A 22541-nucleotide genomic window follows, 5' to 3' on the forward strand; every position below is an offset into this window, starting at 1 on the left:
ATTTACAGCGTTAGACTGGATTCTGATTTTTACCCTGCAAACATAAACGTCATATCTTCATCACGCCTTTACGTCACCGCTCATCGTTTTTCACAGACTTACAGTTTATTTTAAAAAGTGTAAGTATGAAAGGTATACTTATCTTCGTCTAAACTCATTAAAACTTACCACGCAAAACTTACCACTTAGTGGTGTAAAAAAATGTGGGAGAACACCTTCAAATCCAAAGTTGGTGTTACTATGACAACACAATGCCGCTTTTTTTGTAGACAAGTCAACCCTGTCAACAGCCTCACATCAAACTTACAGGGTATGTCGGACATTGGTTCTGGTTTGACTATTTTATCGTTTGAGGCAGAACTGACTGTTAATGAAAAGAAGCTACTTTACCTCCGTGCGCGCTACGCTGGACTGACGTTTTGCGGGTGCGCGCACGCAGTTTTTTTATGCAAGTTGGTGCACTCATTAAAGTAAGTTGCCTGCTTAAACCGTGTCTAGTCGTTAGTGTATGAAAATGTTAAATATACAGCTTAAATTTATCACAGCCGGATAATGACGTATGGACTTCAGCTTAGTTTGAAAGTTTTTTTTTTTTTTTTTTAAAGTACCAACATCTGGCAGGTTAGCTAGCATTAATAAACAGTGACCAGCAGTGACAAGAGGAGTAAACACTAGCAGATTTGGACAGAAACTGAAATTGTTAAGTTGAATTGAGGACAGTCCCCTTTCAGAAATCTACCTAACATGAATTATTTATTAATTAATTATTATTTATATTTATACAGCATGGACTAACTAAGTGCATACTGTACTGTGCTTGTATCACCAGGTTTCCTTTTGTATAGTGTCTACATTTTTATGAAGCTTTACTGAATGAGCTCAAAATAAATCTGATCAGTTGTGTTAGGCCTTATGTGATGTTACCAGAAACATTTTTTTTTAAATCCTAAATTAATATCATTTTACCACAAAATACATCTACAAAGAATCCCACGATGTTCTATAGGTGTTTATGTCTAAAGTGAGACTCGCTGATTTTAGCAAAAACTCTGACCAATAGGCTTAAACAGTTTGTGCTTCACATGAACAATAAGGTTGCTGTGATGTTTCCAGATGTATCATAAAAAGGAGGACTGCTGCCAAGGAGTTATATGCATCAAAAGGGCATGGTGAACTCTCTGTGGGGATACTTGGTCTGGGTACCCTGGGGAAACAGCTGTTACTCTGCCTCCTTAAAAAGACCACCATCAGACCCACACAGATTAAGGTCTCCACGAGAAACCCAGCAGGTATGGTGACTTCAAAGTAAATCTGTTGCAAAAATGTCCTGCAAAAATGAATGACGTCACATTTTATTCTTGACCTGTTTAGCCTGAAAAACAAAGATGGAAGAAAAGATTACCCTTAACTGCATTTAAACCTCTTTTTCTATTTGTGCTTAAACAACATACATTTCTTAACCCAAACGTCTCTCCTTCAACACTACAGTTACCCAGGTGATCACTAAAGTTGATTTAATCTTCCTTAAAATAGCAGCAAGGGTTAGGGTATGTGCTTCAAAATGGTCTCAACTTGATGTCACAATAGCACATAATATTGTTGGATGGTAAGTTGTCTAAATTGTTTATTGCAATTAAACAATTACGTTGTTGTTTTGAGACAATTTTAAAATTATATAATGATAATGGCATAATAATGCAAGTTCACCCTCTCAAAGATGAATAAATATAATTTCCAAGGAACATTTAACACTGGAACTGGAAGATATTTTAAATATCCATAATAAATAAACAAACAACCCATAAAAAGGACACAAGAGTCTTTATAAACAAAAGGGTCCTTCAAAAAATTGAGGTATTTTACATTAATGACTGAAGCCTTTTCACAACAAAGTCTGTGGTTTTATTTGTTTTCATGCGAACATACATTTTTTAATTTGGTTTATTTCATCATGTCATTCATTGCTTAATGGCTTTGGCAGCATAATGTTATGATGTGGCTTTTCTTGTTCACACATGCGCTCCTTCAAATCTGACTGAGCTAAGCCTGTAGGTACACATAATCATATAAAATACAAATTTGTGGTTCTGACGTGGCAAAGGATAAAAAAGTTGTAGTGGTACAAAGTTGTTTGAGGGGCAAAATAGTAATTAATCCAGCAAACCACTTAGATATTTCACTACAGATTTGGCTCACTTCTTTTTCTACCAGCAGTGTAACGAATGTGTGTGTTTCAGAGGAGTGTGTCCCGCCAGGAGTCGAGTGCTTCTTTGACAATCGTTGTCTGGCAGCGTGGGCGGACATTTTGTTCCTCTGCTGTCTGCCTTCTCACCTTGACAGAATCTGTGCTGATCTCCATTCTCATCTGCAAAAGCACTGCCTTGTCTACAGTTTCATCACAGCTGTGCCCGTCAACCGGTACACCCGCACCTATGCACGCTGGCAACGTGCTGTTTTGATGCAAACGTGATTGATCTCTCACTCTTAATGTTTTTTTTCATCTCAGTTTAGCTCAACGTCTTGGCCACAGTTTTGTTCTGAAACCACAGTATCAGGTGGAAGCGTGCGACACCTCAGACCTGTGGCTGTCCTTCTCCCGTGTGACCGAAGCTTTGTCAGATCTATCACTGATAGAGGCATCATGTCCTCTAGCTATGAAAGGTTGGTGAGAACTCTTTCAAGTTGAATATTCATTTTCATAAAGTTGTTTTTCTACTAAATGATGTTGATTTTAAATTGTAGGTGGCATCACTCTAGGCCTGAAATGGGTATGTGGAGTGTTGTACAGCCTGCTAAACATCTGCACCAATGTCTGTCTGGGATCCAGTGAGGCTCTTTCTCTAATTAACAGCATATTTGCAGAGAATAGCATGAACAACGAGCCTTTAAAAGTAGAGAGTTTCATCGCTTCCGCATCTTTTCTCCATCCAAATAAGTGAGTTAGTGAAGGATGCGGTATTGCATTTAACCTTCTGCTACATGAACAATTGCAGTACAAAGAAATACAAAAAGAAGAAACTATAACAAAGGGGAATATCTTTTTCTTTACTCAACAAAGGTCTTTTCCCTGGATTTCTCTCGTTGACGCCCAAACCAAGGAGACACCACTGCTGCACTTTGTAATGAACAGCAAACCAGTTCAAGAAAACATCTGGACAACATACAAATCAAACCTGAAAAGCACAATAAAATGACGACAATACATCCCAATATGGAGAACATGTCAATATCTAACACACAGTTTAGAATAACATTTTCTTATTGGATTTTGTAAAACTTGATGTAGCCTTTTCTGGTATTTAATTTGTCGCAATTAGTGTTGTTATAAAATTAAATAGCATATAGCAAATTATGTGATGTCTTAAAGATAAAAATAATTATTTTTTTCTTAAACAAAGCATCACTTGATTTAAATTTAAATTTTTAAAATATATGCAACAGTTCTTATTTTAGTTGTAATACTAGTATATGTAAGAATGTAAAATCTATGACTTGTTTTATATGCCATGTTTGTACTTTTATAATGATTTTTACTTGTACTTATTATTTCTTTTTTATTATGTTACACCCAACATTTCCTTTATTTTTAAGCCATTCACTGTCAATAATAGAGCTTGTCTTCTAGTGTCTTGCTGTATTTGTACCCTAATAACTTTGCAGGATGCTTGTATGGATTGAAACATTGAAATTCCAGTAAATTTGTTCTCATTCATTTCCATCTATTTAGAATTAAAGTTGAGGACGAGGTAGTTTCTAACCACTGTGACCAGCAGCAACAAAAATTACTAACGAAGATGTGCATTTTTTTTGTAGATGTTTAAAATGTAAAAACAGTACGGAACACATATTTTTGCTTGTCTTTTATTTTATTCAAGGTGTAAAATACATATTTCAGTTGCAACATAAAGATGTTGAAAATGTAAAATCAATAAATTTAAAGACCAAAGTAATTTTCTTTGAAATTGATCGAGTGGTTTATAGTTACTACTGAGGTACATTTGCATTAACATTTTGGGGAAAAAAGTACTTTTAGGAGTAGTTTTGTTGCACCATAATCTTTACTTTTACATGAATAAAATTATTATTAAATATTGCTACCATTACTTCAGTAATAGATACTCTTCTTGTCATTAATAACTTAAATGAATGAAGAACAATAATCAAAATTGCATTTTTTTTGGGTACTCTACCCATCTCTGTAAATATTTTGCATTAGCTATGAGTATTCACCATACAAAAAATAATTTAAAAAACATGTTAAAATGTATCCCTAAAATCACTAAATTAATCTTTGCAACTCCATGTAAAATGCTTCTGGCTTTTGAAGCTGGATTTTCAGCTTTTCTACAAAAAAAAAAACAAAAAAACGTCAGATTTCCTTTTTGCTACAATGAACAACATGTTTCCAGAGGTGAGTAGCAGGACTACTCAAGTGTAAAGTGATAAGTTGCCGGCCAAGAAATTACTCAAGTAGGAGTAAAATATAATTTGGCAAAAAGGCTACTTAATAAATTCTGAGTAACTCGTATTAACATCTGATTTAATATTTAAAAATGATGTCGTCAGACAGACTAAAAATTCTGTGCAAATGCTGGTATTTTTTAAACTAAAATGAAAAAAAGTGTCACAATATGATTATTTTAAAAAAATGAGCAGAAGAAACTTTTTTTCCAACAAAATGTTCTGTCTTGTGCATTTTTTCTGTTAAAAACATGTTTGTTCTTCAGTCAGTGAAGTTTATCCAAAGATCTTACTCAAGAGTAGCATATGGAGATAAAAAAAGAGTAAGAATTAAAATAAAGTAAAACTACTCCTACAGTAATTTTCCCCAAAAAATGTTACTCACGTAAATGTAGCTAGTTTCCATCCACCTCTGCATGTTTCCTCTTGTTTTTGTTTATCTAGAGCTGCTGCTGTAGCAGAAGCGTCCTCGCTTCTTCGTCTACATATTCGTATATTTCCGTCAACGCTCGGAAAAAGACGGAAGTCAGAAAATCGCGTTCGTTTTTTTCCTTGAGAAGAAGAAGCACGGCTGTGTGGATAGTTGTCACCTGATTTAAGGGATATGGAGTTAAATTTTTAATGGCCTGGGCTGGATTTGAGTACACTAAATCGGACCGTCAGTCTTACGTTGTGGTAAGAAAAGGTCGGCTTCACTTTAACTGCTCTCTGTGTAGCTAATGGCTAGCCAGATGTAAGCTAAAGGAAGAGCAAACAAGTAAAGGAAACCCTGAACCGAGACGTCGAAAGATTACTCTTCGCTTTAGTTGTGGTTAGTAGATTAATTTCTGTTTGCTTTGGTTCCAGCCTGTGTAAAGAGGGTAACTTGTCTCCCTCTCCTCCCTGTGCTGGCTCTGAGGGGCGGTCTCTCCTCTCTTCCAGCCCCGCAGTCAGAGGTATTTGTCTTGTCATGACAGCCATGGCGAGTTTAGAAGCTACATCTGAGCTCCAGTCTCGACTGTCATCCTTGTCCTTTTCATCCTTCCCCGGAGTTACCTCCCATCATTGCGACAGCGAACCGCCGGGCAGGTAACTTGTTGCTCCGAGCTGCTGATGTGTTTTCATCGTTGACTCTATCGTTTTTCCCCCCCTTCCTTTTCTTACTGTAAATCTCTTTACTCCAGTCTGCAGAATACAAATCTGACGGAGAGCTTCACCCAATCCAGCAATCAAGCCAGCATGAATGAGACCAAGGAGGATTTGGCCAAGGCATGCTGCAGAGCTGTCAAAAAGTAACAGTAACCTGGAAGTTGAATGTTATTTATTTTGCTATAACGTGCCATATGCATGTGCACTTTCAGGGTAATGAAGAGGCTCCTGCAGAGCTGGCCCTGGGGGAAGGAGGCGAGGAGAACAACAGTGCTGGGACCTGTCAGCTCTCTGCTGAAATCAAAGGTGAGAACCTGCTGAGTGTGCTGACATGGCTGACGCCTTGTTTATTACAGAACTGATTTCCAATCTGTTTTTTGTAAAGCTTTAACCTGCTAATACCATTTTCTCCCTAAGATTTTCAACCTTGACTTTCCAAAGAGCTATTTTTGGCCTCAGGCCAGCTAAAATAAAAGTTGCTTAGTGCTGCAAATTTTACAAGATAGCATTTAAATTATTCTTTAGGGAATTTGTTGCAGTTTTAAAAATCAAGCTAAGCACCATTCTATTTCTATTTTAGTTTGAAATTAAAGAGAAACGTAACACTTTTACAAACAGAGGAGATATGCATTTTCTTATAGGATGCCATGGGAAATTATGTAAAAATACAATGACAAGAGAAATGGGTTTAACAAGAATAGCTGGTACTTTTAGTGTTTTTTATGGAAATTCAATGCATAAAGAAATTGATAAAACATGCATTTGTTATTGTATCTATAAAAAATAATGTAAATCATTCAGCCTTCCTGTTGTTAACTGTAAGTCCTACTCTCTCTCGCTTGCAGCCAAAATGAACCTCAGACATATTGCAACAAGTAAGCCTGCTAATACCATTTTGTCATACAAAATGTTCTTGTATGACATTTTGAAAAATGTCTAAAGCAGGGTCAATGCAAACATTTGACACCCCAATATGAAGCGGTTAGTTTTACAAAAGTACCAAACGCCACTTTTGCCCGTCTAAGCTGAATGATTGATATTATTTTAAATGTCATTTTGGTTGCAGAAACTTCATAATCCATTTTGTGTCAGTTGTTTTGTTTATTTATTTTGGATATTTAAAATGTCTTCCGTTTTCAGTGTTAAATGTTTTTTGATCTTTGAGAGGCTTTACTTCCATTAATATGCAATTATTATTATTGTTATATTAATTGAAAATGGCCTCAAAATGACTATATATTGCAATCATTTTTGGGACAATTTATTGTCCAGCTAAATTTGTTCTTGTGACAGACCCACCGACATGCCATAGAATCTGTTTCCTCTGTCTAGTCTTCCTGATTTGAATTTAATAATCTTACTGAGAAAGAAAATTGCTAAATGTTAGCTCTTTTTCCCTCCTTAACAACATCCACACTGAAGAGTGTTCTTGTATGCTGAAATTGACTCTTGGTCAATTCGTCCATCTCCTTAGCTTTCTCCTTGTATGACAACCAAAATTAGTTGAAAAGCACAACAATAGAAAATTAGTAACAGGATTTATGCTTCCTCCCAAAAAAATTACTGTCTATTTTAGCAACTTTTATGGTTGTTCTGATTATAATTTTAAACACCTCACTGATACTGAATGCCTGAAACTTCTTCCTAGAGTAATTTGTTTTGTTTTAATTATAAATATGTCTAAATGGGCAATGTGTAGTGAGCCATATGCTTTAAAAACACCAAATTTGCTCTCCGTAAACCGATGTTTCTTCCCCACCCAGAGGCAGCCCAGATGCCAACCCTGCCACCTCCAACAACTTGGACATCTGCTGCAGTGAAGGAGCTGAAGGCAAAGCTTCGAACTGAGAAGGACAGCGTTGTGACAGTGTACCGAGGAGACATCATGACGGTCCACGTCCCCACCGTCCCCGAGGCCAAAAAAGTGTGCTGGGAGTTTGCCACAGACGGTTTTGACATTGGCTTTGGCATATATTTTGACTGGACCCCTGTGACGAGCAGATCTATCACGGTGCACATCAGCGAGTCGAGCGATGACGAAGACGAAGAGGAAGAGCTAGAAGGTGAGCTTGGATCAAAGAGTCTTTGGGGTGACATAGGATTAGATACATAAAGCCACAACTTTTATTACAAGTCTGAGAATCATCTGTTGTTCAAGCGTTCTAACAATAGATGAGACGCAGGAAAGTTAGAGAACTTATTGCGACCAGCATTGTAAGCTCAGTACAGCCACATTAAAACAAACTAATTTATGTTCATGGTTCCCCTCTGAAACATTCGGAACTGAGTTCACATTTCCTTCCAGTTCTCATCCATTTATCATTAAACAAAGTTGAAGAAATAAATGTAGGTCATGTTATTCAGCAATTACAGCCAAAGTTTTGACTAAAAAGTTGCTCATTTAAGCCATGTTGGTAATTGCGAATACTTTTAAACCACTACAGGATTAGTGTTCCATAAAACCCGAATGATATTGAGGCAAATTAGCTAGCAAAATGTTCCACTGCATATTTTCAACACATCTGTGCTATTATTCAGCTATGCTTGCTTGTTTGATGGACTGAGAGTAAAATTAGAAGTGACAGAATTCAGCTGCACCTTCTCCAGCACATTAACGATAAAACCGGGGTGCAAAACAAACAACAAAAAAAGCCAAATTAAAAAAAACGTTGTTTAATTTAGTGGTTGAGATGGTTAGCTTATTAATCCTCAGTTGATACTCTTAGATTTTAAGCAAAGCTGAAAGTATTATTGTGTAGCTTAAGTGCAAAGACTTTGCGGTTTGCAGCATCTGAACTATGCCTGTGCTGCCTCTGTTAGTGCACACACACAAGCATTCAGTCTTTGTTTTGAAGGTGAAAAGCAGTTCCTATTGGTTAATTTCTGCATAAAATATAAAATAATTTGCCCCAGAGGAGTCTTTCACTCTCCAACTTAAGTTTGTCATGTGAAAAACATTTCTTTCTGTCCACAAGTTACAAAAAATTTAGCTCCACAACACCGATTGCAACTGATATCATCATTGCAGTATTTTAAAAAACTATCCGACGGCTTTAATAACTTTGAAATATGAAAAATTATTCCAGCTCTTGTGAAAAGAATGAATCATATCAGATGTTCAAGTTAGAATAATGTTATTGTGATGCCCTTTGTTTATTGTTGTTTTTATGTTGAAGTACAGACTTTGGCAAAAAATCTATAATAAACAGTAAATTTAGAAATTTTCAGCTAAGCATTGTTACTTCACAAACCACTTAAAAAGGTACATTTTCTGGATTTAGTTTTTAGTGTAACACAAGTTATAAGAAGCTGATGGATTTTGTCAGGGTGTGGTTTCCAGTTGCATATCCAAAACAGGATTTTGTTTCCAAGCTTTGCCTATGACTTTTTTTCCAGTCAGAAATATTTAAAACGCCATGATTTATATTTTTTGTGAGTAAGGAAAACATGTAGAAGCCTTCTGTCGGTGCTCATCAACAGCGATTCCTTTCTATATCATCAGAAAGTGTATTAGAGAAATTCTTATTTGTCTTGAAACAAAAGTTTGTGTTTTTTTTTTTTTTAACGTTGTTGATACTGACAACAAGCTATTGCCCAAGTGTGAGGCAGCATGTTGACATTTTGGTTTATGTGGTGTGTGTGTGTGTGTGTGTGTGTGGCAGGGCCTCTCGGCAACGACGACGTCGAGAGAGGCTCCAAAAGCCAGACCAACTCGAACCTGGCGGAAATCCTGCCTGTGTACCGCCAGGACAGCCATCTGTCCGTCCAGGGCGGGAGCCACGACTTCCCAGGTGAAGGCACGTACCTCCTAAAGTTCGACAACTCCTACTCCCTTTGGAGGAACAAAACTCTCTACTACAGGGTGTATTACAGTGCCTGAGACGCCAGCTCTGTTGCTCACGAATGTATAAATTCCTGAATATTACTCCTAAGAACAATGAACTATTTTCTTTGATTTCAGACATGGAATAAACAAAGATATATAATTTAAGAAATAAATGCAGGCACATCAATTTTATATTTGCTTGTCAGGTTAAATGGGTTTCAGTGCATCATGTGTGTCAGTGTCCTGTTTGAATATAATTAGAGAAGCCTTGCGTTTGTCATGTGCCATATCCCCTCTGTGCTGTTTGGTCAAGTGCCCGTCATAAACCGAATATTGTCTTTACCTGTTACATTTCTATGGTAGCAGCGATCAGGGAGAACCTGCACAGTGTGTGTTTCTCCAGGCCACGTCCTTAATCAGCAGTGCTCTGAAGAAATTATTTTCACGCGTGCGTCTGTATGTATGCACCTTTCTTTTCTTTTTCTCTGTTCCATCGTTGTTTGTTGTGATAATCATTCTGCTTTGTTGTGTAATTTATTTATTTTTTTAATTGAATCTAATCATGTGAATCAGGACTTATAATATATACTGCTCAAAAAAATAAAGGGAACATTTCACTTTAATTTTGTGTGTGGCTCCAAATCCAGGCCTCCATTGGTTAATAAATTTGATTTCCATTGATGATTTTTGTGTGATTTTGTTGTCAGCACATTCAACTTTGTACAGAACAAAGTATTCAATGAGAATATTTCATTCATTCAGATCTAGGATGTGTTATTTGAGTGTTCCCTTTATTTTTTGAGCATTGTCCATTCTCTACTGGTTCAGTGGGTATGTTGAAGGAAGATTTTAGGTTGCCATGCTGAAGTCACAGTTTTTATGGCGCATATAAAAGCCCTCATCAAATATCGCTCTAGATTCAATATTTACCTTTGCGTTGCCAGTGTTTTAATTATCTGTTTTAAACGTAGAGGCCAGTTGCAGTGTTTCATCCACGTGTGTTTTGTAAGTGAAGATCACCGTGCTTATTTTCTTATGTTCTTCGTGTGTTGGACCACCTTCTTCTTGTAAATCTGACACTTTATCACTTTCACACATGCGCATTTTTCCAAAGAAGTCACAGATTTGGCTGCTAATGTTGTATGCAATGTAAAGCAACTGTTTTCAAGCCGTTTGCTGCCCCATACCTTCACTTTAAAGTATACTATGTGTTCCTGAAATTTATATTCCACAATAAAGAGAAGATTGTCTAGTTGTCTGTGTCGTTAATTGGATGGAAGGGGAGATATAAAAGTAGCTGTTGGTTCCAAAACGATTACCCTGTAAATACGCTCGTTTAGTTTGCCACATTTTATACCAGTCTCACAGCAGAGCCAGGATTAGCAGGTACTTCAGTGTATTCCCTTGTGTTTCTATTAAATTCCAGCATTAGGGGATTGATGTAATTGTTACGGAGGTGCTGATGTAACCTGGTTTTATTTTAAGAGCTCCCCGAAGGCCAGCCACAGTCCTACAGTAACGTAGCTTCTAAAAGGCAGTAAGACAACAACGTTTTAGTTCCCTTTGTGTGGTGAAACTCCTCTGCAAAATGTTTCTATGAATTATGATTTTAAAACTCGATGGGAGAAAGCTAGAGTAGTGCTGCATTATGAAAGCCCGTTTTCACAATGTTTTGACGGCTCAAAGCAGTGACAGGAAAACATCAACGTCTTAAAATTATAGAAAATGAACATATATTTGCTTTACAGGTTTTTTCAGTTGCTTGATCTTGTCACATTTAATGTTTCAGATTATCAGGTTTTTAACAACAAAGACAGCCCGAGTAAAAACGAAATTCAGTTTTCAAATTATGATTTCCACTTATTAAAGAGGGGAAAAAATGACCTAAACTAATATATCCCTGTCATAGATAAACTGTGATTAAACCACATGTTCTAGTTCAATTTTACTAGCCAGCTCGACTATTGAATTAGATCACTTAAATAGTACATCTATTTGAAAAAAATAAAAACCAGATGAAAAACACAGGCATTGACATGCTCTTAGGTTTTGGAGCAATATAATAATCCAAATAACAGCTGGTCCACCTCTGCTGAAATGTTTGGTGTAGCCTAGAAAAAGTTTATTGAGATTCTGCAGCATGACCGTAAACAGGCTTGGAGTGATGTGACAAACTCATTACCACTTGGTGACAGTTGTTCCCACTAAACATAGAACCGCTAGTGATCAGTTTTAGGGGCTATTGCATTTTAGAAAGAGTGTCATGTTTGTTTGGAAAGATGTTTTCTCTTAATAAATAAAATTATTGTTTTAAAACAGCATTTTGTATTTACTCTGGTTACCTGTGTCTGACATTATTTTTAGGGTGATCTGGAGTATTTAACTGGTTGTTCAACTCTTCTTCTACACTGGACAAAATATTGGATAAATATTTTATCCAGTGTATAATAAAAAAAATAATATGCATTGTTTTATTTATTGATTTGGTTGCATTTTCTCTTCATTGGGTTATAAAATGTTAAGCTTTTGTTCTTTTTTCCAAAATTCAATTCGTTTTGGAGCTTCTCTTACAATTGTTTTTAACTTCTTTTTTTTTTTTACTTATTTTGCTCTACGATTTACATGCAAATACATAAAAATAAGTAAATTATGCTGTGATTATGGGTGATTTGTCTCTATTGCTTCTCCGCCAGCATTTAAAAACTATTTCATAATTGACTATATATTAACATTTCTTATCTGCATGGTACGGAAGAGGATTGGGGCCACTGAAAAAAAAAATAAAACAGTTCTGACTTTAATCTCAGAATTCTGAGAAAAAAGTCAGAATTCTGAGATTAAAGTCAGATTTATTTTTTTTTCTTTTTTCCAGTGGCCCTAATCCTCTTCCGTAGCAAGGTTGTTAAAACGTCAGGTTTCATATTTTCACAAGATGACGGTTGTCTTAAATCTTTAAACAATCTTCGCACGCGGGCTGACTTTGGGTTGATTGATCTTCAGTCCCACGTGCGTTTCTTCTCGAGAGGCCGCAGTGGCGCAGCTCCTAGTTTCACCTCCGCTATTTAAACTTTAATAACGTCCAGGCAAAATGGGGAAACTGAATTTTTATGTTATTTGGTCCCTGCGTGACGCTCCTCGACAGTTTAGTAGGTATGTATTTCGTTTTTTAAGCTAGCACTGAGAGGTTTCTCCTGTCAAGCATTCTAATTCATTGTGTGCGTTTCCGCAGCAAATCTAACAGAAGTCGCTTCCAAGTCCACATCCCGCTGCCTCTCCCCAAACAGTTGGTCATCTTCGGGTTTGGAGACTGGTCGTGTAAATACGCAACATTGTCTGCAGAGGTGGTTGTCAGTGAGGACGTCCAGCCACAGAACATAGGGACTCTGTCCCCACAGATAAAGTACAGTAAGAGTGGATGAAATGAATGGTTTCTGGGGTGGAAATGCTCAGTTCGTCTCCTTTCCTCTCAGGTGTTTGACGTGGGAAGGTGACTGGAGCGATGACATCATCACAGTGGCTGAAGAGAGAGGCAGGAAAGGAGTGTATGGGAAGATTGTGCTGAAGGCCTGCAGAGAGGTAGGAGAGCCTCATTTCTCAGTAAAGCAGTATGGGGTTCCATTTATACTTGCACAAATATTTCTAGCAAATTTAGAACCCAGTGAAGCAGAGATTTGAATAAAACTGGCAGAGGAAAACTGTGCAAACGTTTTATTTGGAGTTCCAAAGCCTCATAAATGGCTTTGTAACCCAATTCAAATTTCCTCCCCAAAAAGTGGAAGTTGTAAAGTTTGCTGAAAATAACAAAACGGTACATCATGGATTTTATTCTGATTTGTTTTGGTAATTTAATTAAAAACACATACCAAGAAAAAAAAAAAAAAAGGAAAACTAACAGGAATGAATAAACACTTAAATTCCTGAGAATGCCAAGAACACAAAGTGTCGACTGACACTGTTGATCAGATTGTGGGGGTTTAATATTGAGCAGGAGTGATTGTGTGTTGTTTCTCTTGCCACAGGATAACATCGGTGTCAGCAGCACCCCTTTGGCCCAGAAACGCCTGATCTCAGAACAATGCAGTGTGGCTGATCTCTCCAGCTCAATACAAGAAACTCTTGAAACTGAAACGGTGAGACAACTCTACCTCTCTTTTAGAGATGGGCGATAATGGTTTAAAAATAAAATCAGATTTTTGTCAGACCAGGTGTGAATCTGGTTTTAATGACATTTTTATTTTAGTTTCTTTTTCTTTTTTTCCTGTTTCAGAAAGTGACTTTTATCTCAATCATCTCTTCTGGGAGTAGTGAAATTGAGTATGAAGGCCAGAAGAACATTGTAATAGTAAAGAAAAATGCAATTTTACCAGAAGAAAATCTTAAAATTATTATTTTTTTAAAATTGCAATTTAATGTTTCTGCTACTGCTAATTTTATGCTTATGTATTAAAAGATGAGGTATTCCTACTAAGTATTAAGTATCATCTGTAAAACTAACAAAGTACAACTTAACAAAATGCTCAACATTCCTATTTAAATTTTTGGATTTTTGTGCTGGGGTTCTCATAAAAACACTACTTTATTCTCCTAATATTACAGATTTAATCTGGTAATATGATGACTTTGATCTTCTGATTTAAAAAAATGAATAAATTGTAGCCATAGCCTAATATTCCATCAGAGTGAATTCAAAGTACAAATAAATATAAGCTTTAACATGCTTATCAAACAAGATGGCCGCTCTGGGTGTGCTGACACCACTCTGAACTACGCAAACTTGAGTGCATTGGTGGGGAAAATAAATCCAGATCATCCACAAATTAAATCTTCAAAAATTTAATTAATTGCCCAACCCTACTGTCTTTTTTTGGAAATGTGTCACAGTTGTTAATCTCATCCAAAATCTTTGCAGATAATCTCAGAGTCCTCACACATGAGCCATGGTGTTTGCTATTCTAAGTTCCCAGTGATTAAAGTTGAGACCAGCGACTTTCCTCGCCCTGCAGCTCAGCCTTTGGTAAGTGTGTTGGTGTTATTACTGTTAATATCCAAATAAATGTAATGTCTGGAATGTGCTCTGTGCAACTAAAAGGATAAGACACCCAGGCGTACTGTCGTTAATCGGCGAGCCCGCCCGACATGGAGCTCAGATGAAACAGACAGTCTCACAGAGGACACGGACAAAACTTCCACTTCCAAGAGGAGGAAACTGTGCAGCGTTAGCATCCGGGAGAAAATAACTGAGCAGATTAAAAACGAAAGCAGAGAAGGTGGGAATAACAAACATTACCTGTGAAGTCACAACTGTGCACAGAAACTGTGTTCATGGAAGCTGTGATTAGTTTCAGCATGTCCTTCAAAGCGCTGGAGTCACGCTATGTGTCTGAGTGACCCAGATACGGCTGTCCTCATCGGAGGGGAACCTTCGGATCAGAACTACTGTGAGGACTCGCTGTGGAAGCTTGAGTTGGGTCAGTGGAGTTTGCTGATATGCAGGAACTTGAAAAATTATTCAAATTTTTTAATGTTACAACTACAAACTGCAAAGTACATGGTTTGGATATGATAGACCAAATCGTGCATTATGGGAAGTTTGAAGGATGCTGACAATTAAAAAAGGTTATTATGTATTTTGGCTGAACAAAGGGGTGTCTGCAGATCAATTTCCAAGACTTAAGTTTGATATATTTCTGAACTTTTAATTGTCCATTCTCGTACATAAAATGCTTTTATCCTTCATAGCTCTGGCTGTATATTTGGGGTTGTCCTGTAGCAGCTTTTTCACTTTTATCAAGTCTTTCGTAGCTTCTAGATTTCAATTATGGGTATTGGAGGAAAGGGGGCTAACTAACTCTGAATGCAAATAATACTTTTTAGATATATATATTTTTTTTATTAAAAAGGAAACCCCGTTTTCCTCTTTACTAATAGGCAACTTTGTGTTGGTCTATCATATAAACTCTCAACAGAATACATAGTCTGTTGTCAGAACGATACATTTTGTAGTGCTAAGCCAGACATTCCTGAAGGGTTTTTTTTTTGTTTTTAATTCGGCATTTTGTTTACATCTGTTCAGACAGTGACTTCTGGTTCCCAATGACCTCTTCTGCTTCTGGACCCGTGCCTCCATGTGCCCGAGGACACACGGCGACCTTTGACCCAGACTCTAAGGCAGTCTTTGTGTACGGTGGCCTGAGGGAGAGTCAGCGCTACAGCGAGCTGTACATCCTTAATACTCTGACCTGGAAGTGGAGGCTTGTCACTGTAGGTTTGTTCGAGAATCACCGCTCCTGGACGAAGCCCATTCAGGTGTATCATTTAGTACAGACATTTGAGGAAAACGTATGTTTTTGTCCACTTAAGATTTTATATATTGAAAGTTGGTGTCATAAGAAAAAAAAGTCATAAAACTACATTACTGCTGCTTGACAGTTTTCGTACTGGATGCTTTGACTTTTGTCTACTTTTAATGCCTTCCAGTTTTGTTTGTACTTGCATTGAAAATTTCTCATTGTAGCTTTCTGTTAAACATCTCTGTGCTGAAAAATCTTTAAAGAAGTTGTATAACGTTTGCGTTCATTATAAATCAGTCAGTGCTATGCTTTGTATATGCTTTGACATATGCATATGTCTATGCTTTAATAATTCATTTACGTTATTAGTTGTATAAAAATATGTAATCCAATATTTTTGTTTTTCAGATTAATGTATAGTTATATCCTGTACTTTATCCATCTAATATGTTTACTATGTTTAGGTTTCATATCAACAGTACTTTTATTTCTGCAAAAAATTAAATGTGTAAAATATTCTCTAAAAAATTTTGGTTACAAATTTCTCCAGTAATAGTATTGACTGTATGTGTTTACTAAAATGTAGCCCCTTACAGAAGTACACTTCTTTTTTTTAAATTATTTTTGTAAATTTCTTTCTCAAGGCAAAGGGGAAAGTGCCAGCTTTATCATACCATTCAGCAGTTTTCTACCAGAAAGAGCTTTTTGTCTTTGGAGGAGTTCAGCCAATCAACGGACTGGGAGATAAATGCAGCAACGCTCTTTACATCTTCAGCCCAGAATATGAGCTCTGGTACCAGCCCATTGTGGAGGGAGACAAGCCTCTGCCTCGCTTTGGGTCAGTCTGCTTTGTAAAATAGAGCAATTGTGTTTGAAATATTTTGCAATACTGACCCAGGACTTACTGTTCAGGCACTCGGCTACGCTTCTTGGACGGAAACTGGTCATTTTTGGAGGACAAATGACTGCTGCCTACTTAAATGATCTTCATGTTTTAGATCTGGGTAAGCAGCCTGCTTCGATGCAGTCAGTAACAACTTTAAGCTCCAGTCTGCTCTGATGTTTGTGTTTTCTCTCTGAGTGAAGGACTGATGGAGTACACAGCTGTGAAAAGTGCGAACATGCCACCGTTGCCTCGAGGGTGAGTATGGAACAAATCGACCTTGATAAATGTCATCGATGAAGCCATCTGCTTCCAGAATATATATATTTTTGATGTCTTAAATCATCCCATCAAACCATGCTGAAAATAAAATGGTTGAAGCTGCAGATGAAACCCTCTCGCATGTAAATGATCAGGTTTCATGCAGCAGCTCCAGTGTTGGATAACAGGATTTTGATCAGTGGAGGCTGCAGTGCAATTGGAGCTCTGCAGGATGTGCATGTCTTCAACACTGGTGAGTGCTGATACTTTGCAATATGCAAGCCTTTGCAGGAAAATAAAATGATGCTGATTTGTAGTCATTTGCTCAGTAATTAAGATTTTCTGCTTTGCTTCCTCCTGTTTAGACACCAGCATGTGGAGCTCAGTGGCATGTCCCCTGCTTTGCTCTAAACCCCGTGCAGGACACAGCATGATAAATTTACAAACTGAGCAAGTTGAAAACAGAAATATCAAGTGCACATTGCTGGTCTTTGGTGGGTCTGACTGCTCTGGTTCTTTCTACAACGACACACAAAAGTTTTGCCTGGAAATTACTGATAAATGATTATATCCATGCAGTCACAGACAACTGATGTGAAAGAAAAGTGGTTTATTTTGCTTTATTCTGGTTTTAAAATCATTCATAATGTCACCTCATATTATGTACCAGGATTACGATGTATGTACTAATACCTGAAGTTTTGCACTTTGCATAACAAATCTTGAATTTGCATGATTTGGACATTACAAATGTGTGAGTTATTGTGTGTTGGTAAAACATTTTTACATAGTGCTGTGGGATATTTTATGAGTTTCATTAATGCTGATTCAATAAAAACACTTGTTTAAAGTACTTTATTTAACAATGCCACACTGTCATCATTTCATGCTTGAAGAACAGCAGGTGTGTCTGGTTGGCGAGATGGATGGCTCAGTTTGAAAGCTTCAATCTCAGCCAAAGTCTCATTCAGCCTTTTGATGGTTGGATACTGGCCTACATCCACTTTAAACCTGCAGAAATTTAAAAAACTTGTCATTTTTGTTTAATTAAATGTTTGTGTTCAGCAGGGACTGGACATGCATTACTCACAAAGTTCAGCTTTCAGGGGAAATTTATGGAAAAGTAGAAAGTTCACTCTACAAGAATATTATATTATGAAAGTAGGACATTTAAGCAGAAGCATGCAATGGTTTCTATGGACTTCAGGAACACGCCGGTCACTCGATTCGAGGTAAATCAGTATCCAGCAGCTGTTCCCTAATGATGCAAAGTACCGTTATGCTTTTCTGTTTCTCTATTTCTGTTGCAATCCGCTGATTACATTGAGCAACGCAAGAACATCCTGTTTGAAGCTTTGCAATGGTGAGGTCCTGTTTATCAGCAGTTTGGCATTGTCTTGATCTCATGATGCCAACATGTGAACAGCGTGACTTTTTCAACATTTGATTGTACCAGGAAATGTATAGGTAAATTAATGGATCAAACACCTTTTGTGAATTTTGCTGTTGTCATTGTTGAACAGCAAGTTATGTAAGAAATACTGAAACTGCATGGTTGGACATGTGCATTCATGAGTTAATTTTGTGAGCAGTGCAAGTCCTTAATAAAATTACTCACTTCGTCCTGTTTGAATTACAAATTTGCAAGGATTTTTTTTTTTTACTACTATGTGCAAAACACTGTCCATTTTCCAATGATTGAGCATTATCTTGTAAGATGTTCAAAGCTTGAAATATTGTTTAATAACCTAACCCAGCTTTTAAATTTAGGGAATATAATAATCATCAATTTCCTTCTTTATGTTCATCTTTCACAAAGAAACAGACCGTCTTAATGTGACAGGTGGAAAGTTTACTCACCTCTCTGCATTGTAGACTTGTGGGACTAAACAAATATCTGCCATGGAAATCTAAAATGAAAGTGATAAAATGTAAATTATTGGCTGTATTTAATCTTTTTTTCACTTTTGATCTGGTAATCATATTTTTACCTCATCACCTACACAGTATTTCCCTGCAGTTTGCTTCAGAATTGGTTCTAAAGCTGTAGGAAATCAAAAAACTCCAATAAAGCCCAGTGAAAACATAATTCAGAGCTCCTCTATTAGTCAATGAGAGTCAAAATCTTCCACAAACCTTGAAAACCACGGTTGATGAAATGTTGCGCCCACGGTAACTTTTCTGCTCCGATCTTCTGCAGTACGGATAAATTCTGAAATGCATCAAATGTTGCTATAAATTTCTTTTAGGATATTCAAAGTAGAACAGAAATCTTTGTTTTAGAGCTACCTGAAGAGGCTGTATCCCAGAGGCGATGAGGTCACTAATCATGCGAACCTGGGCACGGGCCTTCGGGTCTGCAGGAAGAAGACGAGGTCCTGGTCTGGTCTCATCAATGTACTGGATCACTGCAAGCTACAGGAACAAACAAAGTGTGTTCAGTATTATAAACGTACTTTAAAAAAGTATTCATACCCCTTCAACTTTTTCAAATGTATTTTATTGGGATTTAGTGTCACAAATGCAAAACATTGCTCTGGCTTCTGATCCTGCTGACGACTTGCCCCACCGTGACGCTGCAATCATTTCATTTGAAACGTACCACACAAGACTACTCGAGACTTTTTGGGGAAAATATTTAAGAATCTTTTCTTCTCTTTTCACTCCACAAATACACAGGCAAATGAGTCTGCATAAGATTTGATATTGGAACAGAGGTTCATCTTCCAGCAGGGAAACAACCCTGAACATACAACCAAAGTGACAATGGACTGGTTCAGATTAAAGCATATTTATGTCTTAAAATGGCCTAGTAAATGTTCAACCCTAAATTGAATTTAGAGTCTAACAAGTCTCGAAAAATGATCTTCACATGTACCTTCCTGTCTTGGCTAGAGCTATTTAAAAAAAAAATAATCTAAAATTGCAAAATTTTTAGTTTCTAAAAGTGGAACACTGGTTTAAAAAAAACTTCACGCTGCAACTGCAGTTAAATATGACTCTTTAAATCCATAAATAAAAATCCATACCTCACTTTTCATATTCTTATTTGTAAAAGAAAAACTCTAAAATCTTAACTTTTCCTTGCTCTTTAAACTTGTACTGTTTTACCACAGGAAATTACACAGACATTTGTGGTTGTAAATGGATAAAATTAAGAAAAAGTTCAAAGGTTGTAAATACATTCGAAATCCACTGTAAATACTTGTAGGTTGATATGAATAGAGGGCTGCAACCTACCGACTGAGACAGAGTGACGCCATCAATTTCCACTGCAGGAACTTGCTGCATGGGGTTCAGTGTTTTGTATTGCTCTGTAAGCTGAAGTGGACAAAGATTTGCCATCGGTTAAGTTCAAGTATTGGTTAAATATGTTTACCAAATATTTTGTAAGTTATTACAAAATACAAAACAAGATAAAACCATGAGCCGAAATAGTCTGCTTCCAAGTTGGACCTCCTCTGGTTTTAAAGAAAGAAAGTAACATATCTTTAATAGGTGGATCAGGTCTGCTGGACTGAACCTTGTTATAAAGGATTTTATTAAATTTGTCAAAGAAAACCAATCAAATTGAGATCCAGACTCTGGTCATGTCATGGAATATACTACATTTCTAAGCTTTGAAAATTACATAATCAAATTGTATTTTTGTTGGCAAAAAGGGCAAAGTCTTCCATCTATATCTGCACATTTCCATCCATCCATCCATCCATCCATCCATCCATCCATCCATCCATCCACCCACAAGGAGAAACGGTGAATGTTTACTGTACCTGCTGACCTCCATCTTTGATTAGATTGACTGCAACCTGGTCATATTCAATGCCCTTAAGAGCAAAAGCTGTGCACAAAAAGTTTAATATCATCTTGTTAACATAACAATGATCTATAAAAGAAAAAAGCTGAGTCATTTTAAGGCATAACTTACCAATCCGGACCCTCCATGAGCAGGAGCTTCTGAAGTATCCATGAAGAACAGGCTAAAGAGAAAAAAAGCATAAACATAGGAAAAGCAGAAAATAAGATAATTTTATATATTCGTGCAGATTAGATTTGATTGGTTCACCTTAGTTTGGGTTGCCATAGCTCTTGGAATCTACCAAATGTCTCTAAACTAGAGTAAATCAAGTTTTGCATGTACTTTTTTGTTCTCTACAAAATCCCATCCTCCTCCAGCAGCCAATAGGATGCATCCCTGAATTCCCTCCTACTTACACTTTGGTCCTTGATTTTGCAACATTCGGGCTTCCTCTGCTTCACATTAAACACACACACTTACACACTCATAGCTAACAGAAAAACAATAAAAATACTACAATACCTTCATTAGGCAAACTAAGGTCAAGCGCATGTCTGGTGTTGTGACGTTTGAAACATCAAAACAAAGTGAACTTGTGGCTTTCAGAACCGACTATTGTGTTGTGAACATTTCGCTCTTAATTCGCATTTCTTAAGCATGTAAGAATTAAAAAACGAAAGCAGAAAAACTGAAGGTGTCTAAAAAACAGCTGCTTGTGATATTTTAACCCTGATGATTTCAGTTCAGCTGCAGGTTACATAATTTGGCTGGTTTAAAAAGTATGGTGGACGAGTCAGTGTCATAGATGTAGAAGAAAAGATGCTGCACGAGGGTCCGGATCACACGTTTATGGCGCCGCCATGTTGTGAGAGGCATTTAGCTGGGGTTAAAAAAGATTAATTCAAGTAAAAAAGATTCTTTACTTGTATTAAATGATCATTCAGGTAAGGTAATTTTGCATTAAGACAAAGAGGAAAACTGAGTTAGAAAAAAAAACACCTTATATATCTTTTCATTCTCAAGGCTGGGTTAAAATCAGTTTAAAACATAACTATTAAATATCAGTACTATTTAAATATCTAGAATTAAAAGAGAAACCCTTTCTTATTTTTTTATCATGACCATTTTTCCTAGCATCCTTTTCAAGAAAATGTTTCTAAAATAATACTATCTAATAGACTTAGGAGAGAAAAGCAAACATGTTCCAGAAAAAGAAACCAAAGTGAACCAGATAACATTGTGTGAATGCTTTAAAGAAAATAACAAATAAATTAATGACAGATTTTCACGTGTAATTTTGCCATGCAGTAAAAAAAAAAGCATAATAAATGAATCACAGATATAAAATACATATTCTAGAGCTGTGCTATATTATTACTAGTCATTGTAATGTTTACTGGTATTAATATTTGAAAAAATACACTTAAATGGTTTTAGATAATATGATAACTGAAAGAGTAGTCAAAGTTAAACAGCTCAATAGACAATATCACAAAAAATTATGAAATTTACTTTTTATGTTACTATAGAGAATGGTGGTAACTGCATAATGCAATAGATTCTCATTCAGTACCTCTTTAAGATAAGTGTATCTTAAGCAGATTCTGTTTCATTGCAGTTGTATTTAAGTTTACATATATTTTTGTAATTTTGTCGGAACAACCTTCATTTCTTGTAAGGGGATGACTGATGTTATAAACAAAAAACACAAGAATTGATCAAAGGTAAGCGTTATTGTTTATTTTATTCAGAAAATGCAGTTTTTAAATATGATTTGAATCAGTTACATTGTTGCACTTGACCCTCACAATATGGCCGTCACGCTGACGTGTCATTACAACTTGGCAGCAATGTGGCATCTACTCTTTAATTTCTATGTTCGTTGTTGGCCTG

General features: G+C 36.6%; 4 protein-coding genes across 11 annotated transcripts; 3 read left to right on the forward strand and 1 right to left on the reverse strand.

Annotated features, from left to right (window-relative positions):
* Nucleotides 1-22: 22 nt before the first annotated feature.
* Nucleotides 23-3206, forward strand: noxred1 (NADP-dependent oxidoreductase domain containing 1). Its single transcript, XM_016670112.1, has 6 exons — nt 23-470; nt 1114-1289; nt 2238-2418; nt 2507-2661; nt 2743-2935; nt 3059-3206. Exons 1-6 carry the CDS (start codon nt 202-204, stop codon nt 3192-3194), a joined length of 1110 nt encoding a protein of 369 aa, XP_016525598.1. The 5' UTR covers nt 23-201; the 3' UTR covers nt 3195-3206.
* A 1778-nt stretch (nt 3207-4984) lies between these two features.
* On the forward strand, nt 4985-9673 carry tmed8 (transmembrane p24 trafficking protein 8). 4 transcript variants are annotated; one of them, XM_007549320.2, is made up of 6 exons: nt 4985-5272; nt 5418-5529; nt 5625-5709; nt 5802-5895; nt 7353-7652; nt 9252-9673. In XM_007549320.2, the coding sequence occupies exons 2-6, from the start codon at nt 5420-5422 to the stop codon at nt 9467-9469; spliced, it is 807 nt and encodes a 268-aa protein (XP_007549382.1). In that variant the 5' UTR covers nt 4985-5272; nt 5418-5419; the 3' UTR covers nt 9470-9673. The 4 variants fall into 4 exon arrangements, with proteins under 4 accessions (XP_007549382.1, XP_007549381.1, XP_016525599.1 ...); XM_007549319.2 differs by having other exon boundaries at nt 4985-5136; nt 5308-5529; XM_016670113.1 differs by having other exon boundaries at nt 4985-5136; nt 5383-5529.
* A 2642-nt stretch (nt 9674-12315) lies between these two features.
* On the forward strand, nt 12316-17711 carry LOC103136186 (tip elongation aberrant protein 1). 4 transcript variants are annotated; one of them, XM_016670036.1, is made up of 13 exons: nt 12316-12565; nt 12645-12815; nt 12886-12991; nt 13435-13545; nt 14325-14429; nt 14505-14682; nt 14755-14883; nt 15489-15721; nt 16350-16543; nt 16618-16709; nt 16756-16846; nt 17005-17102; nt 17215-17704. In XM_016670036.1, the coding sequence occupies exons 1-13, from the start codon at nt 12504-12506 to the stop codon at nt 17412-17414; spliced, it is 1770 nt and encodes a 589-aa protein (XP_016525522.1). In that variant the 5' UTR covers nt 12316-12503; the 3' UTR covers nt 17415-17704. The 4 variants fall into 4 exon arrangements, with proteins under 4 accessions (XP_016525522.1, XP_016525523.1, XP_007549386.1 ...); XM_016670037.1 differs by having other exon boundaries at nt 12317-12565; nt 15489-15676; XM_007549324.2 differs by having other exon boundaries at nt 12319-12565; nt 16792-16846.
* Nucleotides 17690-21434, reverse strand: gstz1 (glutathione S-transferase zeta 1). 2 transcript variants are annotated; one of them, XM_007549322.2, is made up of 9 exons: nt 21171-21434; nt 20778-20829; nt 20623-20690; nt 20090-20170; nt 19139-19264; nt 18986-19061; nt 18841-18893; nt 18710-18759; nt 17690-17860 (listed from the first exon to the last, which is right to left on the reverse strand). In XM_007549322.2, the coding sequence occupies exons 1-9, from the start codon at nt 21198-21200 to the stop codon at nt 17734-17736; spliced, it is 663 nt and encodes a 220-aa protein (XP_007549384.1). In that variant the 5' UTR covers nt 21201-21434; the 3' UTR covers nt 17690-17733. The 2 variants fall into 2 exon arrangements, with proteins under 2 accessions (XP_007549384.1, XP_007549385.1); XM_007549323.2 differs by lacking the exon at nt 21171-21434 and adding an exon at nt 20916-21109.
* Between the last annotated feature and the right edge of the window lie 1107 nt (nt 21435-22541).

Source organism: Poecilia formosa, unplaced genomic scaffold (assembly GCF_000485575.1).
Source record: "Poecilia formosa unplaced genomic scaffold, Poecilia_formosa-5.1.2 Scaffold30, whole genome shotgun sequence".
Taxonomy (NCBI): Eukaryota; Metazoa; Chordata; class Actinopteri; order Cyprinodontiformes; family Poeciliidae; genus Poecilia; species Poecilia formosa.